General features: G+C 56.8%; 2 protein-coding genes across 3 annotated transcripts in view; one reads left to right on the plus strand and one right to left on the minus strand.

Annotated features, from left to right (window-relative positions):
- Nucleotides 1-193: 193 nt before the first annotated feature.
- On the minus strand, nt 194-18,333 carry DFFB (DNA fragmentation factor subunit beta). Its single transcript, XM_022598781.3, has 7 exons — nt 18,087-18,333; nt 15,733-15,859; nt 12,511-12,699; nt 11,575-11,654; nt 9,422-9,592; nt 8,071-8,171; nt 194-1,733 (listed from the first exon to the last, which is right to left on the minus strand). The coding sequence occupies exons 1-7, from the start codon at nt 18,207-18,209 to the stop codon at nt 1,499-1,501; spliced, it is 1,026 nt and encodes a 341-aa protein (XP_022454489.1). The 5' UTR covers nt 18,210-18,333; the 3' UTR covers nt 194-1,498.
- A 196-nt stretch (nt 18,334-18,529) lies between these two features.
- The window catches only part of CEP104 (centrosomal protein 104), a 58,009-nt gene continuing 54,652 nt past the window's right edge, over nt 18,530-21,886 (plus strand). For both annotated transcript variants that reach the window (XM_022598779.3, XM_089901892.1), the window contains exon 1: nt 18,530-18,695. The gene's annotated coding sequence lies outside the window, so the exon portion shown is untranslated. The remainder of the gene's footprint in view (nt 18,696-21,886) is intronic.

A 21,886-nucleotide genomic window follows, 5' to 3' on the forward strand; every position in this document is an offset into this window, starting at 1 on the left:
AGGCCAGGAGAGACCGGCACAAGCTTCCGGACACCTCTCCCGGCAGTCGCACCGAGGCGGCACGATGTGGGCAGCAGGAGCCCTGACCAGTCGGCTCTTGGGGAGGCCTCGTGCCCGGGCAGCCCTGCGCAACCAGAGGCCAGGGGCGGGGGAAGGAAGGGGTCCTTATGACAACTGTGCTGAGTTGCCCTCCAGAAACGTCACGAAGAGGTTGTAACAGGCGCACTCCAGCAGCAGAGAGCAGGCAGCCCTGCCCTGGACACGCAGCCACGGAGCTGGAGGGACGGGGTGGGGGCCACTGGGCCTGGTCCGGCCTCCTTACTGCACAGATGGGACCCACCACGCTCCGGGACGTCCAGCCTATCCCACGTCCCCACTTCCCAGCACACTAGATCAGTGCCATGAACTGAAACAGCACTTTTCAAATCCCACGCTGAACTGGCACCTTCTAAAATGTGTGTATATTTCAGTGACGAAGATAGAATGATTTGGGTCAGCTTCTTAAAAGTCATTGACTCATTTTTTTCCTCATTTTCATCATTCTCAATGAGGGCAAACTTTTTTGACGTGTCTATTTTTTAAAAATCTTTATTGCTTTCGTGATTATACAGTACATATAAAAATTCAAGTATTATAAAATGTGACTTTAAAAAGTAAATTTAAAAAAATTATGAAATGCTCATTTCAAAAACTTCAAGTATTATAAAATGCATGATTTAGAAAATTAGTCCTTTGTGACCCAGTCACCCCACCCCACCCCCCAGGTTTCCTGCTCTTCACACGCAGTGACGGTCTCTGCATGACCGGCACATATGTATCATACACACCCGTGTCACACTGGGCATGGCCGAGCCACCTGCCTGCCTCGTGCACTTAACAGCCAGCTTCCCACTTCTCACATAAACGCCCGAAACTGTTACAGAGTAGATGTGTCAGGTTGAGTCATGAAATTAATGCTATCTACCTGACCATTTTGGACCCACAGAAACAGCAATTGCGTATGGGTCAGCAGAATGCCACAAGCAGCCCCACGGACATTTGGAGGGTTTCCCACTTTCTGCAGTTAGAAATAATACAGCAGTGAATATCCTTGTATTTTACCCCAAAAGGGTCACGACTCTTTCGAGCATTTAGAAGAGACCAGAGGACAGAGCACTGTGTTTGCCTGGGGTGTGGAGGCCCAGAGGAGCTGAGGGCTCACACAAGCTCCCTGAAGCCCGAGTGGCCAGGCGAGAGGGGAGCCACCTGGCTGGGAACACCGCACACACACATGGGTGAAGCCGGAGGGAGGCCACTCCTGAGCCTGGGTGTCCCGGGAGCCACCAGAATCATCCTCTGGCAGCTGGGCTTGCAGAGGTCAGGAGACAGCTTCAGAAATGTGCTCAAACCAGAATCTGTAGGAAGATTTTTTTCAAGTGTTTTCCGGGAATATTGGAGTGGCCAAAAAAACAAAAAAAGGAGCACCTGTTGGAAGGATGCACGTGCTGTCCGGGCTGCATCACGGGCGCTGGCGAGCACGGCGCTTCCTCCGGGGCACCGCCGGGGCTCGGTAGATCCTGCTGGGATCACAGAGGAGTTTGTGGGTGGTCTTCTTGTGGCAGGCGATGTGGACTAACTTGAGGTTCTCAGAGGTGAAGAGCAGGCGGTAGAAGTACTTCCAGTCCACTTCTCTCCCCTCGGCGTCGTGGATGGCCGCGGCCAGCGTGGGGACGACCGTGCGCTTCTTTTCTATCCTGCAAAGCAAGGTTAGAGACGCCGTCTCTGCTGTCCAATTTGTCACAATACCCCAGGCACCTGCCAGGCCTCATTTTCTGTTAAACCACAGAGATGGTTGAATGTGGTGTCTACTCGGCTGAGACATCCATCAAGGTTTGGCGGCTTCCAGGAGAGACGAGCGGAGATGGTTAAACTCGGCAGAGGAACTGCACTCAGGCCGTCCCAGACAGAGCAGGGCGGGCGCTGAAAGGGGCTCACCCTGTGGCCATCGAACAAGCACTGGGGACATCCCTCCACAGGCTGGCGGGGCTGCATCGCCACACGCAGGCACGCCCGCCGGGCCAGCCAGCCTGGCAGAGCCTGATGCCGGCCACCCGGGCTTCTCACGTTTTACAAGTAGCTGGGGGACTTCCCTGGCGGTCCAGTGGTTAGGACTCGGCGCGCTCACTGCTGAGGGTGCAAGTTCAATCCCTGGTCTGGGAACTAAGATCCCACAAGCTGCGCGGCACAGCCAAATTAAAAAAATAAGTGAATAAAAGTAGGTAGCGTGTACTTTTTTAAATACTGAAAAGTACACAGAGAAAAATGAGAGCCAACCGTAGTCCCATCACGCTCACTCACCAACAACTTGGCTTCCTGGGCTACGTGCAGACTTAGCAAAACATTACCTGATACTGTACGAACGCTTTTAAACAGAATCTTACAAATGAAGCTAAAGTCACCTCCAGCTACAGCCTTCGCTCTCACTTCCCGCCTTCCCTTCCCAGAGACGATCTCTATTAAGGGTCTGACATGTGTCTTTCCAAATTTCATCCTGTACTTTTATACGCATATGTGTGTCCACTTAAAACAACCGTGATGTTATCTTTGTGTAAACTGCTTTCACTTATAAGCAACAGTTCAAAAGACCTCACTAAGTAACCAGCCTAGAAGCTTGTAAACTTGACAAGATGGAATTGGAAACAGCACAGCTCGGGGGGCTGGCGGCAACTAGACCGGCAGAGAATCCTGTCCCCCATGACACAGAAAAGGTGAGTAACAATAAATAAGTATCTGAGAGTAAAAGAAAGAAGGCGGCTCCCCTCTGCAGACACAGAAACCAATGCTGGACCACAGGACTGAGCTACACTCCACAGCTCAACGGGGTTCCGGTCCTGATGGAGGCCCCAGGGGCCCTCAAGAGCCAGGAGGGGTGGGCCGAGATTCGCACCCCAGCCATTAGGGGAGGAACAGGTGCTGCTGGGGGTCCAGGGCTTTGTGAGGGGAAGGAAAAGCCTCTGCGTCAATTACCAACTGCTGCATAACCAGCCCCCCAAAACCTAGCGGTTCTGTGGGTTGGCCTGGCCCAGTCACGGGGCTGCACTCTGCTGAGGGGTTGGCCAGGAGCTGGCTCTTCTCCCCGCGGGGTCTTTCATCCTCCAGGAGGCCAAGTCAGGCTCCCCGGCGTGGTGAATGTGCGAGCCCTTGCCAGGCACCCCCAGGTTCCTGTCTGCTTGATGCAGTGGGGGGATGAGGTAAGGACACCCGGCAGGTGCTGGTCACAGGGCACCACTAGTGTGACCGTCCTCCAGTCACGCGGAAAACCAGGACCATCAGTCCACCTCTCACATGTCCAACTTTACGCTGCACGTGGTAGGGAACCCGCGAGCAAGGAAAGCCCCCTGAAAGCCCCGGGCACCTGGTGGAAACATGCAGAACCGCTCGGTGGGGACACCCGGGCCGTCTGCAGACACCTCCCACCGAGGACGAACTCATGGCCCAGACACACACAAAGCACAAGGAATGCACTGCAATGCACAGAAGGATGCAGCCAACGGTGGCGCCCCCCAGAACCCCAGGGATCTTAACACAGACCACTCCCTCTGCCGCCAACTGCAGAGCTCAGGGCCCCGAGACCACCCTCAGGGTCCACAGTTCGCTGAAAGGACTCGGAAGGCCCTGAGAGCCTTCACACTTACAGTTTACAGCCACGAAAGCATGCAAATTAAAATCATCCAAGGTTAGGGACACACAGGGCGGGGAGTCTAGGGCAGCTCCGGCCGTCCCCTCCCCAGGGAGTCATGGACAGTGCTCCCAGCAGTGGTGGTGACAACACACATGGAGAATCAGCAGACAGGGTCGCTCCCTGAGCCTCAGCATCCAGAGTCTTTACTGGGGCTCTGCCATGTGGGCACAGCTGACCACCCACAGGCTGACCTCATCCCCAGCACCCCCAGAGGGCAAGCTGAAACCACGTGACCCAAACCCCCCACCTTGGTCACACTGTTAGGCTGTCCAGTGATCCCCGGCCCCAGGGAAACAGAGACACTAGCAGGCAGGACACTCCGAGGGCTCAGAGGTGACCTCCCAGGGGTCGGGGCAAAGGCCAGACCTCTCTTTGCACACAACCATAAAATAAGTGTATTTAAAATAAAAAATAAAAATGAAAGCTGACTGGCATGAAGAGGAGCGTTTTTAAAAAATAACCCAAGAGCACTTGTAGAAAGGAAATATGTACTCAATGCTGAATGCACAGACTGAATGCATCAGAGCTGAAGAGAGAATGCGTGAACTGAATGTATAGGAAGTGTATTAGCCAGCTCGGACCACCGTAACAAAATACCATAGACTGGGCGGCTTAAACAATAGAAATCAGTTTTCTCACCATTCTGGAGGCTGGGATTCTGAGATCAGAGGGCCAGCGTGGTTGGGTTCTGGTGAGAAGTGTCTTCCTGGCTCGCAGACGGCTGCCCCCTCGCTGCGTCCTCACATGGTGGAGAGCAAGCCCTCACTTCTTATGGGACCACAGTCCTATCAGATCAGTCCTATCAGATCCTCCCTTCCAACCTCATTTACGCTTAATCACCTCCTGAAGAGCCTATCCCCAGACACAGTCACCCTGGGGTTAGGGCTTCAGCACATGAATTTGGGGGACACAGTTCAGTCCGTGGCAGGAAGTCCGCGGGAAAGGGAATGTGTAAGAGCAGATGCAGCACAAGGAGGACGGAGGAGCTGGTCCAGGTACGTGAGGGGGAGTCAGAGAATCAACGCTGAAGAGCTTCCCAAAATTAAAGACAGACACATCTTCAGAGCAGAGAATACAAGTCCCGGTCAGAATTTAAAATGGAGGTCTGTACTAGATACACATCATTTTCAAAGAGAAAGGGAAAGTCTAAAGCTGCCACAGAAAAGCAGAGGAGACTGTCGGCAGCCTTGTGAACAGACGCCAGAAGATGAGACGTCATGTCTCCAAAGCACTGCGGGCCGAGTGGCCGCCGGCCTGCAGCCACGTCAGCTCAACAAGCGCTCAGGGCCTTTCTACGACCCCCCGACCCTCATCATCGACGGAGTGAGCCTGAGTGCCATGTGATCTGTGGGTGAGCGTAATCGAGGACCGACCCCGGGAACACGCCCACGCTTTGTGCAGGGCTCACGGCGAGCAGAGGGGGTGACACCAAGGTGACTCCACGGGGCCTGGGGGCAAGGGGGACGCAATTCTGCTTCCGATGTGCTCCACTCAGGGGCCCCACTAAGGGAACACAAGCAGACATCTATTTCCCAAACCACCGAAGGGTGGGGTGATGGGCAAGGGAAAAGGAAAACTCGGTTAAACACACAGAAAGCACAAAGGAGACCCAAAAGGGAAGGACTGGAATGGTGACTGGGAACCCAGAATAGAGGGCTAAAGAAGTCCAAACACATTTCCTATTTACTCCACCAACACTGGCCACAGTGGCCAGACGCTGTCCCGGCTGCAGAAAGATGCTGGGGACGTGCCAACACCACTGACCTGGCAGAGCCCGATGCTGACAGGGAGCACGGCCGTCACCACACAGGCAGAGGACAGCAGCCGTCAGCTCTGATGGGGCCATCTCGGACCCCATGGGAATAAGAGCAAGTGGGACACTCACCCAAACCCGGAGACATGTCAGAGTCGACAAGAAAGGGGCGGAAAGACAGCAGAGCAGCTTAAATCCAGCCACGCAGATCTGAGGCCACTCGCACTCACGCCCCCGCCACTGAGGCTCAGAGGAGGCGTGAGTGACCACAGCAGCGAGCGGGTACCAAGAGAGGCAACTAGGAATCCGGCAGCAACTGAAAACAAATGCCCACTTCTAACCAGTTCACGGAGCAGCGATAAAATCACGATGGAAATGACAGAATCCTTACACCTGAATAACAATAAAATTACCGAACTCACAGGTGGTAGCTAAAGCTGAAACTGATAGCCTGAAATGTATATGTCAGAAAACAGGAGAGATGCAAATTAACTAATAAGCAAGAAGAAACCCAAAAAAGTAGAAAGAAGGGATACAAAATAAAAGGCAAATGAATGAAGTTAAGGAAAAGGCCGAGGATGGTTTTGAAAAGAGGGAGGGAAGCGCTGATCCCAGACAGGAAGACTTCTCGCAACACCGGGTATTGGAGGAGGCGCCCTTAGCCTTCGGGGAACAGGATCCCTGCCCCGCCGCCCAGCCCACACGCCCGGAACTCAGGCGCGGAACATCCTCCCAGGACAGGCTGCACCCCCGTACGTGCACCCCTAAGCCTGCACATGCGTGGTGCAGCCCTTGTGGTGTGAGGGGGCCCGAGGGGTGAGAGAAGAGGGCAGGCTGCGGACTGCAGGCCACTGCGGCCACGTCCCGGAGCCCTGAGAAGTCCCAGGAACCTGGACTGGGCCGCGGTGACACAGTCCAAGGGGGAGGACAGCACGTGCTGTACTGACAGTTTGTTACTCTTTAGTGTTTAACTATTTAAACACGTGGCTTGTGGCTTCAGCCCCATCAGAGTCGGGGTGGGCCTGTGTCCACGTCTCAGGGAAACAATCAGACCAGTGTTTTCAAACCCCCGCTGCCTGCTGTCAAAACTGCATTTCAAATTAAAAGCCAGTACGTGTATCTATGTGGACGTATGTGTATTTAGAAGAAGAGCGGCAGTGTAACTGGCACGTGTCAGGAGACATGACTCAGGGTCTGGCGTGCACGCTGCTGCTTCATCCGTGTTCTCTTCTAGGCCGGCCTGTTTCCCTCCTCAGATGCTGGCGGTGTGGCCCCTAGTGGGCCGTGAAAAGACAGGAGCAGACAGATGGCCTGGAGCCCCGAGATCATCTTGGGGTGCTCCAGGCAGGTCAGAAACAGCGCAGCCAACCAGTAGAGAAAAACTAGGATATCTTCATGATACAGGAAGGGAAGGATTTCACACAAAAAAGAAGAGCTACATCTCAGTACACTGGAATTTAAACCCGTGACGATCAAAGACATCCCAGAAGCGAAAGACAAGCCCAAACTGTAAAAACATACCTGTAACACGAAGAGCCACCAAAGAATCAGTAACCAGGACGTGTAAAGAATTCTTACAAATTAATTAGAAAACCAAAGCCCAGTAAAAACTGAGCAGAGGAAGCAAAAGCCAGTTCACAGAACACAAGTGGCCAATAAACACACGGACATTCAACCTTCCTAGTAATCAGGCAAATGAACTGCAACAGGAGAATCTCTTTCTCGCCCATCAGACTGGGAGAGCGCAAAAAGAGGACTGATACCAAGAGGTGGTGAAGCCTGGGGCGCGTGAACCCACAGCCGGTGAGGGTGTCGGTGGGACCACCCTGGAGAGCAACCCGGCAACACGCAGGACGGGAGGCAGGGGACGTTAGGAGCCAGCACCCGACGCAGGCAAAAATCCACGTGTAACTTTACAGGAGGCCCTCTGCGTGCAGGGTTCCTTTGTATCCGCGGCTCGGTATCCGCAGAGTCAACCGACGTGGATGGAGCAGTACTCTAGTATTTCCTACTGAAAACTCCACGTATAAGTGGAGCCATGCAGTTCAAACCCCACGTTGTTCAGGGATCAACAAGAAAAGCATCTCAGTTAAAATAATAAAATTTTCCTTTTCTGCCCTTGTTTTTAGAATGAGCTGATACACACATAAAATGATCCTGCCAGCCAAGACTTGCTAACCCTGGTTGAAGCAGGAAACGCCCTACACGTCACAACGCAGAGCTCCCACTCCCTGGGCGAGGCAGGGACCACACACAGCTGCGCCCGTGCCACACTGACCGGGCCGCAGCTGCCGACCACTGCCTCCGCCCACAGGTGGGCGCTGGCGGTGGGAGGGGACGCGCGGGGTTGCACAGGTGCGGACGGGGATCTGAGCCCACCGCGCTGAGTGACACCCGCCACGCAGCCCAGGAGTGTCAGCACCACACGATCCCGGCAACCCCTTCCACGCCACACGCCCACGACGTCTGTGGGTCCGTGACACGTGCACTGGGCGCGTGGCGCACCAGGCAGCCCGCCAGCCGCGGAGGTTGGGCAGCGCCAGGTCGCAGGTGCACTCCGGGTCTGTGGATGTGGCCTTCAGCCCCACGCACTCACACATGGTCCAGGTTCCAGGTGCTAAAGAGGACGCGGCTCTCCCTGTTACTGTAGGGGTTGATGGAGTGTCTGGAAGCACAGTCGTCCACGTCAAAGGGACCCTGGGCCGAAAGAGAGAAGGTAAAGGCCACGAAGCCAAGGAGCATCTCACTGCCGCTCCGCCCGCGACGGAGGCACCCCTTGGCAGGGCCAGGCCCCTATATAGAGTCTGTTCAGGAGGTAAAGCATCCTGCCCTGGAACGGCACCCCATTCCCTCATGACCCGGGGGTGACGTTCTGCATCTGCGAAGGGGACAAGTGAGCCTATTAGCCGTTTGGGGCGCCAGCTTTCCCCATGCTGCTCCCATCACACGACTGCTCCCCTCCTGTCTCCTCCACGGCTTCCCGATATTTCCCTGAGACCCTGCACAGGCTGGGCCTCCGAGACGTGCAAAAACATCTCCTCCTCCCTGAAGCCCCCAGCCCCACTCTGGCCCCCGAGGGCCCTCACAGCCGTCCCGCAGGCAGCCTACCGCCCGACTCGCTTAGAGGCCTTTGACCCAGAGCCTGCCCAGGCCGGGGTGAAGGGTCTGGTCTCTGTCCCCGCCACACACACTGCCAGGCTCCAGGCGCACCCCCCCCCCGGGAGGGAGAGGTCAGCTGTGTGTGAGGTGTGACGCAAAGCCAGCTGGGAAGGAACAGCGTTTGGATCCTCACGGCCCGTCACGCGTGGGAGGGGCTGCCCGGTGGGGGCAGAGGCATGGGGGCCTATGGGAGGGAGGCCGCGCCCACCCCTGCCCACTCTGGGCCCAGTGCCAGCGGCAGGAGGGGATTTTACTGGAAGTGCAACGTACAGCTTTCAAAGAGCAAGATGTGCCCTTAGCTGTCTCCACAGCTCAGAATGCTGCTTCCAGCTGATGCCACCCACCACGGTGCCACGCTCAGCCAGAGCCCGAAATGTCACATCCGGCCACCACCCTGCAATCCTGATGCTCTCTCATCCAGGATTTCCCAGGGGAGCAAAACACGCATCAGCCACCCAAACGAATGCCACCCCTCCTCTCACACCAGGGCGGGGTCTCGGCTCACGAGCAGTTGTGTCCTGCCGCCTGCGCCCGCCAAAGCTGTTCTCAAGTGAGGGCTCTGAACCAGCATCACTGTGGAACGTGTCAGAAATGTAGGCTCTCAGGCCTCACCAGAGCTGCTGCAACAGAGGCCCCGGAAGGGGCCCAGGGGGCTCACGAGCCCTCCAGGGGGTTCTGACACCACTGACGTCTGGAAGCCACTGGCTGAGACCCTCCCTCACCCCGAGGGCTGCCCCAGCTCACCAGGCCCTGGCCGGGGTGGCCCCGGGCACGCGCTCATGGCTCACCTGGCAGGAGAACCAGCCTTCGGGCGTGCAGAGCCGGCGGCCGGCCTTCGCCCCCCTGTCAAAGTAGCTGCTGTTGTAGCGGGCGGCCTGGAGCTTCTGACACATGGCACCCACGACCCGCAGGTACTCTTCCCGAGCCTCCGTCACAACCAGGGACGCGCCAGACGTCACCTAGGAGAGGCAGGGGCACCGCTGGACGCGGGCCATGCGCCCAAAAACCCACCGCCGCCGAGGTCCCGGTCCACCAACGCCACAGCCCTCAGAGCCCCCGGCCCCTGGGGTCCCAGCGTGGCCCCGAGGTCGGGGATCCGGCCCCCGCCCCCTGGGGTCCCAGCACAGCCCGGAGGTCGGGGGTCTGGCCCCCGCCCCCTGGGGTCCCAGCATGGCCCCGAGGTCGGGGATCCGGCCCCCGCCCCCTGGGGTTCCAGCACAGCCCGGAGGTTGGGGGTCTGGCCCCGGCCCCCTGGGGTCCCAGCATGGCCCTGAGGTGAGCTCACACCGACTGTGCCTGTCTGACCCTGGGAAATTTCTCTGGGCCCGTAAGATGGAGCTTTGGTCACAATCAGATAAGAACTCAAGCTCCAGGCATCCTGGCCGCCCTGTCTCCCAAGCAGTGCCCACTGCTTTGCAGCAAGAAACCCGAGAGGAAGTGTGCAGGTGAGGAGTGACCAGCGCACTGCCGCCCACTGGGGCGCAGGTGGAGAGTCGCACCCATGGGAACAGCTGGGCCCACACTGAGCGCTGGGCAGAAGCAAGGAGACCGCCTGGCCCAGTGTGAGTGACAGCAGGTTAGCAGATGGGTCATCACTGGACAGGGGGCTGCACCCAGCAGGGGCTGGGAATGATGCCCTGGAGATGCCCACCAGCCAGCGCGGGGAGCGCGTCCTCAGCAACAGAAGGAGCCCGAGGGTGGCCACTTTCAGGCAGAGATGGGGGGCAGGGGGAGAGGGGGATCTGGACCAGGCCCCAGGACCTCAGATACCCCAGTCCTGAGGTTTCCTTCTGTGTAACGGGATCTCAACAGAGCGCGTGTGGGCAGTTCTGCAGCACCGACGTGCAGCCAGGCGCAGGTGAGGGGTGGGGGGGCGGGTGTCTGCAAAGGACGAACAAGACGCCCCACGGCTGACGTCCAGCCACGCAGCACAGGGGCAACAGCGCCCGCGGGCCTCTGCGGGGAGCGCCCAGCCCACCCCCGGGCTCCAGCGCCGGTTCTCTGAGGAACTGGCACAGAAAGCAGAGCCTGAGGGCCCTTGCCTGCCGCTGCCCCCAAACCCGCCCCCTGCCGCCTGTCCTCCCATGAAGGGTGGAAGAGATCCGCCCAGAACCCAGCCTCAGGGGCCAGTCAAGCACCCAGGTTATCCTCCAGAGAGGGGGCAACGCACCCCCAAAGCACCACGGGCACCAGTCCCCTCCGTGGCCTGCCCTGCTGCAGGTCATCTGTCAGCTGGGTCACCTCCCTGCTGAAAGGGAGCGGGACAGAGTGCACTGGGCCCGAGGACCCATTTCTCCTCGGAGGTGAAGTGCGTCTCCATCGGGAGACTTTCGGCTCTCAACCTGTATCAGCCTGCTTCTCACGCCTCCCGGAGGGGAGCCCAGAGTCAGAGCCTGGACCCACCACGACTCAGAGCCCCTGCTGCTGCTTCTTGGCGGTCAGACAGCTGTGCCTCGCACAGACGGGAAAGTCAACGGCAGTGCTGGGGACAGAAGAGCAGCTGCCCCTCCCCACCCACCGTGTGGGTGTCCATCCAAGCTAACGGTGGACGGAGACGGCTACTTGGGATGAGTTCACGTCGAAACTGAACCGCCCAACAGATGAAGGCGTTCAAAGGTGGGTTCGCTACTCACAGCCCGTAGGGAGAGTTCACGCAGAGTGCAGGGAGGCAAAGTCTGCAACCCCGGACCCAGCTTGAGCTCTGACAAGTGGAAGCCAGATGTCGGCCGTGCGGGGGGCTCCCCGGGCAAGCGGCCCATCCATTGCTGGCTCACGTCCACCTGCACCCAGACTGGCATCCACAGCAGCACCTACCCCTGAACCCGCACCCACGCCAGCCTGTGCGCTCCTCCAACAGCCACGCTGGCCCTGGAGCAGAGTCCCAACAGCAGAGCCCGCTTCCTAAACCCGCCTGGCACACCCAGCATCAGTGTGGACCTACCTCTCTCAGGTAGCTCCGGATCCGGCTCTCACAGCTGTATCTCAGGTAGCCAGACTTGTTCCTAAACCGGGACTCCAAACCTGCCAGAAGGAGAGACAAGACGCCTGGAGCCCAGGGCCCGTGCTCTCCCAGGAGGGGCAGAAGGTGAGGGCCGTTTTGCTCAGCTCCATCTAGAGACGTTCTAATGGGGACCTGCACGCTATCCCTGGATTTTGTTCATTTGTGCAGAAGTCTGGTCCACCAGCACGGAGAATCTCAGAGGCCACCGAGGGGCTCCTGCCTGGTGGCACCTCCAAGCCCCTTTCCCAAGAGGGCTGCAGTTGCTCAGGGCTCCCTCCGCCTGGCTTGAGAGGCCAGTCGGAAAGGTGGGAGCAGCCCAGGTGAATGGATAAAGAAGATGCGGTCCACCCAGGTGATGGAATATCACGCAGCCTCAAAGAGGAAGGGAATCCTGACACCTGCTTCCACATGGATGAACCATGGAGACATTAAATGCTGAGTGAAGTAAGCCAGATGCCGATTCCACTCATACGAGGCCCCTGGAGGAGTCAGAATCACAGGGACAGGAAGAAGGCTGGGGGCCGGGGCTGCGGAGGGGCGGGAAGCGACGTTCAGCGTGGGCGGAGCTTCAGTCTAGGAAGAGGAGGGTGTCTGAGGACAGATGGTGGTGACCCTGCACAACAACGGGAAAATATTTAATGCCAGCGGACTATACGCCTGAAAACGGTAGAGATGGGGAATTTTATCTTATGCCTACTTGACCACAATTGAAAATTAAATAAAAATAAAACGGCCAGTCCCAGGGCTGCCTGGCCCCTGGCCCCGCGCTTGGGGAGCCCCTGGGTATGGGAACTGACACAGATCCCATGTCCCAGCAAGCTGGCCCAGAGGAAGCACTCCCCACCCGCTCCCTCCAGGCGCGAATCCATGAGGCACCTTCGAACCACGGCGCGTCCTCAGCCCTGGTCTCGGCCGCGATGTTCTCGCTGACGGTGCCCAGCAGGTCGGCCAGGAGCTTCTGACGCAGCGGGGCCCGCTCGCCCGACAGCAGCTGCCGGGCGGCCTGGATGAGCTCTGCGTGCGGCTCCTGGAACACGCTCAGGAAGCGGTTGATGTCACTCGCATCTGCCACCGAAGGGAACAGAGAGGCTACCAGGCCTTGGAGCACTGCCTCGGGGAGACCACCTCCTCCCCCGGGACCAGCCAGACCCCTGCCCCGACAGTCACCAGCCCAGGGCTCCGGGCCTTAGGCCTGGCTGCCCGCGCCCGGCTGGTGTGAGGACAGACAGGGAGGACACGGGACGCGGTTGGGACAACGAAAGCCACCCAAGCGAGTTGCCGCCCTTCCCCTCAGCCTTCCTTCCTCCAAGTGAAATCACCTCGTCTTGGAACCTCCCTCGAGACCTCTCACACTCTAGGTTCGTCCCTTCACTGTCCTGCTGGCTCCCGGGGCCTTTCCGCTCACACCCGAAAGCAGCAAGCCCTCCGAGCAGGCACTTGGGACCGAGGGCTTCACAGCGTCCTACAAACAGAAGTCCAGACACATGCGAGGAACAGGCCGCACGGTCCCGAGGGTCATTCCAGGGATATGGGGCCACTCGGGGTCCAAACATCAATCAGTGTGATCCACCCTCAACAGGCTAACCAAGAAAAGTCACATGATCATAGCAACTGGCGCAGAAAGACAGAGAAAACCTTCAAGACCTAAAGCTTCGTGAAAAGGTCTCAGACTGAACACCAAAGCCATACGCATAGAAGGATAAAAAGGGACAAGTTGGATTTCATCAAAATTAAAAATTTTACTCCATGAAAGACGCGGTCAAGAGAACGAAAAGACAAGCTGCAGGGACTTCCCTGGTGGCACAGTGGTTAAGAATCCGCCTGCCAATGCAGGGGACACGGGTTCGAGCCCTGGTCCGGGAAGATCCCACATGCTGCGGAGCAACTAAGCCCGTGTGCCACAACTACTGAGCCTGCGCTCTAGAGCCCGCAAGCCACAACTACTGAGCCTGCGCTCTAGAGCCCGCACGCCACAACTACTGAGCCTGAGCTCTAGAGCCCGTGCGCCACAACTACTGAGCCTGCACTCTAGAGCCTGCACGCCACAACTACTGAGCCTGCGCTCTAGAGCCCATGCGCCACAAATACTGAGCCCAAGTGCCGCAACTACTGAAGCCTGCGCCCCTAGAGCCCATGCTCCGCAACAAGAGAAGCCACTGCAAGGAGAAGCCCACACACCGCAACAAAGAGTAGCCCCAGCTCGTCACAACTAGAGAGAGCCCGCGCACAGCAACGAAGACCCAACGCAGCCAAAAAAATTTAATAAAATAAATAAATTTATTTTTTAAAAATCACATATACTCTTTGGCTCAGCAATTCTACTCCTAGGAATCTTTCTCACAGAAATAAAAGCATAATGGTCATAAGAACATATTTATAAAAAAAAAAAAAGACAAGCTGCAGACTGCTAGAAAAGATCAGTGTCAACAACACATCTGACAAAGACTCATCCAGAATATATTAGGAAAAAATTCACAAAACTCAACCGTAAAAAACACCCCATTAGACAATGGACAAAAGACACTTCACAGGAAGGTTTACAGGTGGTAAATCAGCCCAGGAGAAGATGGTCAACACCATCCGTCGGGAGGGAAATGCAAGTCCAGACACCATCGCACACCCACCAGAACGGCTAAAGTGAAAAGAGCGACAATGCCAAGAGCTGGAGAGGCCGTTCTCGTCCCTGCTGTGGAGATAAGATGGGACCGCAGCTCTGGAAAGCGGCGTGCAGTTCCTTTTCTTTCCTTTTTTAACAACTTTATTGAGACTTAATTCTCTAGAAGTACAAGGAGGAAGGCTGCTTGCCACTAGGAGCGCACAGCAGACATGTCACCTTCACTGCTGACAGCAGCGTCCCAACCGAGGGGCGAGGCCACACCTGCACTGCTCTCGGGCTTCTCTCTCCGCCCTTTCGGCAGAGGATGTAGGACAACCTCGGTCCTCAGAGCTCCACTTCCTTCCCCAGGCACCAGAAACATCTCCTGAAATGGAAGCCCCTTTGCACAAGGGCCAGACGACCCTCCCAGGGAAAGGGCACACACCTGGCCACCGGCCTATGGCTCCAGAGTATCACTTGTCATCCAGCACAGGCCCCCCTAAAGAACCAACTCCAAGAGCACCTGCTCCAATAAGGCAGCCCCGACAGGAGCCTAAGGACGGTGTGTCCGCAAACCCGACAGAGACCACACACTGAGCACAGCATCAGCCACCAGCCCATCCCTGAGAAAGTTGATAAAAGAAATTTTTACATATTGAGATGCAGGGACGTTGTTCTGGCTTCTACATGAGTTAACGTGAATTTGATGCTAACTAAAACAGCCTTTTTGTGGCTGATCAAACATACACTGCACATCTGCTTTAATTATTAAAGAAAAGGGCGCACTGACCAGAAGTAAAGAACATCCATGTTAAAGATAAAAATTAAATGCCCCTCTTCCTGGGACACCAATGCTGGTTACTCCTTCGATCATAAGGCTCCCTCCCAGGTGCCAAGCCCATGCTGACTCGCTGTGTACGTGCTGGTCTGGTTTTTTTTGAAACCTCGGAGAAATGCATCCCTGCCTTGTTTAAGGGTCTTTGTTCTGACAAGACATAAAACTGTGCTGAAAACCCTGCTTCTCTGGAGCAGTTTCTCAGAGTAACCTGGGAAGAGGGCTTCTGGGCTATAGTCCTCAGTCTGGCTCAAATAAAACTGTTCTGTTCTTATTATTGATTGGTTATTGATTATTTTCCACAACAAAGCCCAGCAGAACAGGACAGCCTCTCTCTCTGGCTCTGCCTTACCCACAAAACTGGGCAGGCTCCCACCCGCAAAGCCCTCCCTTCTGCCCTTAGGGGTTACTAGGACACTTCAAATGAATGTAAATAAAACTAAAGGAATTTCTTAAAAAGACACGTAGACCAACCAGCTGGACCACTGGCCTCCTGGCCAAGAGGATGGACAACACTGCCATCTGATTCTGCCTCTGGGGCTTCCTCCTTCAGAGCCCAGAGTAAGGGGGACCCCTCCCTCCCGGGGTTGGCACCCCCAGGCAGGCCCTCTGCACCTCCAAAGCCACACCAGCTTCCCCACAGATCTCCGAGGTCCCCGCCACTTACAACCCTGCCAGGTCTGCCCCGCAGTGAGAAGCACGAGCTCCGAGTCATCGGGGACACTCCAGAAGTAATCTCCAGTCACCTCCGTGCCATCCTCGTAGAGACACAGGGTGGAGCCAGGAACGGGGAGCTGGGAAGAAGTGGGGGAGGGGAGAGCAGGGTGGGATGCTTACTTCCTGGATCTCGGGCGGCCCAGTCTTGGGGTGGCGACCTGAGGCCTTCCCATCTGCAGCCCTCACAGAGAACAAGAAGGAGCTACTACGCTGTAAAGAATCCCACTCGAGATGCAGTCTGCACGGACAGAGCACGTCCAAACAAGGGCACCTACTGTAGGTCGTTCTAAGACCTGGAAAGTCATAGAAATACATACACGGTGATAACCGCTTTGCAGGATTCACCACTCGGACCCTTCAAACCGAGCTCCTCCAGGGCACTTTAAAATCCAAGCCTGTGGGCTTCCCTGGTGGCGCAGTGGTTGAGAGTCCGCCTGCCCATGCGGGGGACACGGGTTCGTGCCCCGGTCCAGGAGGATCCCACATGCCGCAGAGTAGCTGGGCCCGTGGGCCATGGCCGCTGGGCCTGCGCGTCCGCGTCCGGAGCCTGCGCTCCGCGGCGGGAGAGGCCGCGGCGGTGAGAGGCCCGCGTACCGCAAAAAAAAAAAAAAATCCAAGCCTGTTTCCAAAAATGACCCTTGACTGCTTGCACGAAGCCTGTAAACACATCCCCATCAACGAGGCTCATTGCCCGACAGGTGTCAGGACACATCGCCTAGCGCTCGAGTTTCTCCCTGGGCACCCATTAGTTAAGGAGAACATCTTTACTGAGCAGGGCCCACCGCCTCCGGCCACGGAAGTGTGATCAGCACACGGGACTCTTAACTTGGTGAGGTTTAGTCCTCTGTTGCTCGACACCAATCAGTTTTATGAATTTTTTTTTACATCTTTATTCGAGTATGATTGCTTTACAATGGTGTGCTCGTTTCTGCTCCATAACAAAGTGAATCAGCTATACATATACATATGTTCCCATAGCTCTTCCCTCCTGCGTCTCCCTCCCTCCCCCACTCCCTATCCCACCCCTCTAGGTGGTCACAAAGCACCGAGCTGATCTCCCTGTGCTATGCGGCTGCTTCCCACTAGCTATCTATTTTACGTCTGGTAGTGTATATATGTCCATGCCACTCTCTCGCTTTGTCACAGCTCACCCTTCCCCCTCCCCATATCCATTTTTAATAGCAACTCCTCCCCTCTCCCCGACCCCACACACGCACACACAACCCCAGCACTGGTCTAAGCCCAGTGGAGGAAATTAATTCAATAAGGGTAAGAACAATGGCTCAAATACCTAGAATATTCGTGCCAAAGGGCTTTTAGAGGCCTCTGAGCCCAACCCTTCATTCTACACCAGGGGGAACCAGGCAGGGAACGGCCTGTGCCCTGGAGCACGAGCACTGGAACCAAGTCCCTGGGTCTCAGGCCAGAGATGTCGTGATGCTCACGGTCAGAAGGGGGAAGTTTCCCAGGCCTCTCTACAAAGTCCCCCTGCTCTGACGGGGCCGAGGAGCCAGAGGAGGAGGTTGGGGGCTACTCCGCAGCACAGGAAATGGGAATTCCCTGGGGCCCAGATGTCTCCCACACTCCCTGGTTTTGAGGCACAAAAGCAGCACCTCCTATTCTCCCTAAATTTCTCCCAAGCGGGTGGGCTCCTAAGTGCTGGGGCAGAGGCTTCACTCAGGCCATCTGCTGAGATGCAGCACCAGGACCCAGAAGCCGGGAAGGACCCCAATTCCCCCGCCCCCCGCCTGCAGCCCCCGCACCCGCAGAGGCTGGGCTAAGAGGCTTCCAGCGTAGCTAGACCGGGGTTTAAACACCGGCCTTTCCTCGGTGGCTATGGCACGTTGCTTAGTCGCTCGGTGCCTCAGTTTCCTCATCTTTGAAATGGGGGTGTCAGCGCCCGATTCACTAGGCGACAGGTGGACTCCACGACAGCCCACGTAAGGAGCCAGGATGGAGCCCGGGGTCGGGCACGTGGCCGTCGGCAGTGGTCAGGCTCAGGCTTTCCGCCCTGGGGATATGGACAGTGCCCCCTCCCAGCGACTGTCATTACTCGGGGACGCACTGCGGCTCGGTGCAGCCTGAGATCGGCCAGTGTTGACAGTGCAGGACGACGGGCCAACATCTTCCCCGCTCAAAAAGAGTGCTCTGGGCAGGCTCGCTCAGTCAGACTCGCCCCACCCCCCCACCGCCACGCGGCCCGGGGCGCCCGCAAGCAGAGGCCCCCAGCCCATCGGCCCCCAGCTCCTCGGCCTGGGGAGCACCTGCAAGCGGAGGGCCCCCGCCCCCCGGACCCCGGGGCACCTGCAAGTGGAGGCACCCCTTCCGCAGCACTTCCTCGCAGTTCCTGCCCGCCACCCCAAATTTCTTCTGGTTGTGCAGGGCCCGCAGCTTGAACCTCTTGAGCTTCTGGAGCACCGCAGACATCCTCAGAGATTCCGGCCCCGCGGGCGGCGCCTACGCGGCGAGCCGCGCCTTGTGTCCGCGCCTGGGGGTTTCCACCAAGTGGAATCAAGGCCCCGGGCCGCCCCCGCCCCCGAAACTACACTACCCAGAAGGCCCGGGAAGCGGCGGCATGACCCCGCCTTGTGCGCAGGCGCCGTTCCCTGAAAACAACATTACCCAGAAGGCCCAGGAAGAGGCCGTGCGACCCCGCCTTGTGCGCAGGCGCGGCGGGGCGGGGTCGCGCACGCGCGGAAGTCCGGGCGGGCCGGCCTGGTTGTCATGAGAGCGGCGGCCGCGGCCGGGGCAACAGGCGCAGGCGGCCGGGGCTGCTCCTCGGCTGCTACCACCGCTGCGGCTTGGGGGTGCCGGCCGGCCCGGGTCGGCGGAGGAGGCGCCTCCTGAGCTCCGCCGAGGCGCGGCGCTGCCGAGGGCCGGCGGAGAGCCCGGGTCGTGCGGACGTCCTGACAGGTACACGAGCGGGCCGGGGGCGTCGGGGCCTCCGTGGGCGGCAGGGCCTCCGTGGGCGCGGCCAGCGCGTTGCGTCACCGCCCCGGGCGGCCGGCGGCGCCAGCGCTTGGTCCTCGCGTTTGGCGGCGGTGCGGGCTCAGCGACCCCGACTCGGTGCTGAGCTGGCTCTTCAGCCTCGTCTGTTTCGGGGATTCTCAGGGGCACTTTCGAGCCTTGAGGTTGCTTGAGCAAAAAACCATTTCCGTGTGTAACATTTAGGTTTTCCTAAGAAGGAAACGATACAAATCTGTCTCCTAGTCTTGTAGCAAGATGTTCGGAAGTTGGTAAAGTGTTTCGATTTAACGTAGAGATTCAGTACCCCGATGCGTAGTGAAAAGCAGACTTCGTAGGAGGAACCGCCGAGTTACCTTCTCCCCACGGTCCCAGCTCGTCCTGCGGCGCGGGGGAGAGTGATCGCTGCTGGGGAAGATGCAACCGGCGCTCGTTTTGAGGCGAGGACCGCTGTGCACCGGGGCCCCGCACTCGACAGAGCTTTGGTTCTCCCCAGAATGTTAGTGTGATTTCTATAGAGCCCAATACTAGTGTCCTTAGTGACACCCCAAGTATCTTAGGGAAGACTTGAAGGTTTACGCAAAGGGGACCCTAGGGAACAAGGCGGAAGGACGTGGCCATAAAGGAATCCTGTTCGAATTCCCAAACCGACGTAATAGCGTTGCCTCTGCGGTTCCCAGGCACTTCTCCTGTCTGGTTCCTAAATGCCAGGACTGTGTTTTGGATTTATTGAGGTAGCGCAGTATAGTGGACACGTCCTTTATTCGGATTTAAAGGGCTCCTTTTCTAACTCTTAGGGCCATAACCGAGGGTGTTGGCCAAGACCAGGCTCTGGAACCCGACCAGCTTTAGAACAAACCCGGCCTGTGTGGCTTCATAGCCGGATGACCCTGGGCCAGGCCTCTCTGTGCCTCAGTTTCCTCGTCTCTACAGCTGGGGTGTCAGAGTTGTGATGAAGGTATAAACATGTATGCATCTGCACACAGAAGTATGTGTAAGGGAGTAGGTCAGTACACAGGTCAGCAAGATGAATAAACAGTATTTCAGATCTCTGGAATTTCAGGATACGTGATCACACTCAGTTGAAAATATTTCATAGGTACCTACTGTTTTCAAGGTGGGATAGAAAGTAACAGGCCCTGCTCTTAAGGGTGATGGAAGGACACAAGGGTCTAACTCTGAGCTTTAGTAAGTTTGGAGGGACTTTAGAATCCATGACAGAAAGCGGGGGTTAGAACAGCGGGTTGGGCTTGAGGAGGGTTCTTCCGGTGGGGGCAGTACTCCACGTGGGGAAACCTGGCTGTTGTTTTCTAGAGAACACAGTGGGATCCAGAAGAAGTGACGTATTCAGTCACTGTTCCAAAGGTGGGACCAGTGAGACTTGGCACTGAGGGAGAGGGGACGGGGGAGGGGGAGGTATGGAGGCCAAGGGGAGAGTCAGTCCAGGCTGCGAGCGGGCCACGTGGGAGGAGCCAAAGGCTGGGTGAGGCCAGTCCATGTCTGGCATGGGAGCTGGCACACAGGCCAGGCTGTGCAGTTGCCGTGGGTTAAATCACACTTGTCCATTTTTTGTGCCTGCATTTTATTACTTTCTGGGTTAGTTTGGTTTTCTCTCCTGTGATATCCTGCAGTGAGCTTTGTATAAAAAATAACTGGGATTTTTAATAGTGGTTTCTCTTTCTATTTTAAATACTTTTGTTCATATATTCCAAGAAACATTAGCGAGTGCCAGCCAAGAATTAATTTATTGACGTGGTCCTCTGCAGGTTCTCAGTAAAAGTCAAAGGAAGATCTAGATCATGTATCAAGCATGTTAAACACATTCCATGTGGGATATGCTTGTGTGTCACCTCCTCCTGAAAATCTCCATTAATAGTATGTCCTACCCCAGAGAACTTTCTGGAGAAGTCTTTATCCTCTGTGTTAGTGAGGACTCTTGGTTGCATACTTCACTCAAATTGGCCGACTGAAGAGCATCGACAGGCTTAGTCACTGGAGAGTAACCGGAAGTCCATGAGTTGTTCGGGCTTTAAGTCCTGAGGCTCACAGGGTGTCTCTGCCTCTCTCAGCACTGCTTCCCCGTGTCAGCTCCACTCCCTGCCTGGATCTCCCCTCTGGTGGCCTCCAGCAGCCCCCCCCCCGCCACCGCCGCAGACACTATGCTATGGCCACAGCCTCCGCAGGGTCCTGGGATTGAGTGGCTTTGGTCCAGTTTGGGTCCTGTTCTCATGTCTCCATCCCTGAGCCCGTTCCTGAGGAGGGATGTGGAACTCATGGACCACCCAAGCCTGGGAAACGTGCCCCCTCAGGCAGGGATCTGTGGGGGGCAGGATGGGCGTCAGCCCCACAGTTCCGGGTGTGGGGAGGACAGAACCACGGAGGGAAATTGGGATTGAGGTGCTGTTTTCAAAGGAGTGGGCAAAACTGGGCGTCACTACAGCCACCCTCAAAACGATGGTAGGTAACTATGAGCCAAGCCAGCTTTGCTAAAACATCAAGACAAGAAAATCCTTCAGCTGGTATTTGCGCATCTGCCCAGAGTCAGCCACTCCGCCAGGCTCGGGGAGAACACCTGTGTGCTTGAGGTTCCGTCCGTGGTTCTGCCCCCCCTGCGGATCAGCATTTTCATTTAGCAATGTTGTTGATTAAACTGCCCCCTTTCCCCTTATTTTTGTATAACTCATTAGCGCACTGGTTTATTAGTTCCTTAATAATTTGAAAATCTTTATATTCATATCTTAGCAAAAGACCTTGTTTTTGCCATAACAAAGTAACATGAACTGGATGACTTAAAACCACAAAAATTTATCCCGGAGGCTAGAAGTCCAAAATCAAGGTGCACTTGTGCAGGGCCACGCTTCCTCTGAAGGCTCCTTCCTGGCCCCTTCCAGCTTCTGCTGCCTCCAGACAGCACTCGGCTTTCCTTGGCTTGTACATGCAGTGCTCCAGCTGCTCGGCCACTGTCACTTGGCTTCTCCCTGTCTGTGTGTGTGTCCCTGTCTCTTTTCTGATAAGGACACAAGTCATGTTGGAGCAGGGCCCATCCTATTCCAATATGACCTCATCTTAACTTGCTTACGTCCCCACTGTTGCCAAACGAGGTCACGTCACTGGCATCAGGAGTTAGGACTCAGCATAGC

Source organism: Delphinapterus leucas, chromosome 1 (assembly GCF_059928025.1).
Source record: "Delphinapterus leucas isolate spDelLeu-1000000601 "Yukka" chromosome 1, BTC_Dleu_Yukka2, whole genome shotgun sequence".
Lineage (NCBI taxonomy): Eukaryota > Metazoa > Chordata > Mammalia > Artiodactyla > Monodontidae > Delphinapterus > Delphinapterus leucas.

Excerpts from the sequence above, each read along its gene's own strand:
- DFFB (XM_022598781.3), bottom strand. The coding sequence starts at position 18,209 with ATGTCTGCGGTGCTCCAGAAGCTCAAGAGGTTCAAGCTGCGGGCCCTG. Across the intron at positions 12,700-15,732 it reads GGGGCAGACCTGGCAGGGTT|ATGCGAGTGACATCAACCGC; the intron begins GTAAGTGGCGGG and ends CTTCGGTGGCAG. Across the intron at positions 11,655-12,510 it reads GGACGCGCCGTGGTTCGAAG|GTTTGGAGTCCCGGTTTAGG; the intron begins GTGCCTCATGGA and ends TCCTTCTGGCAG.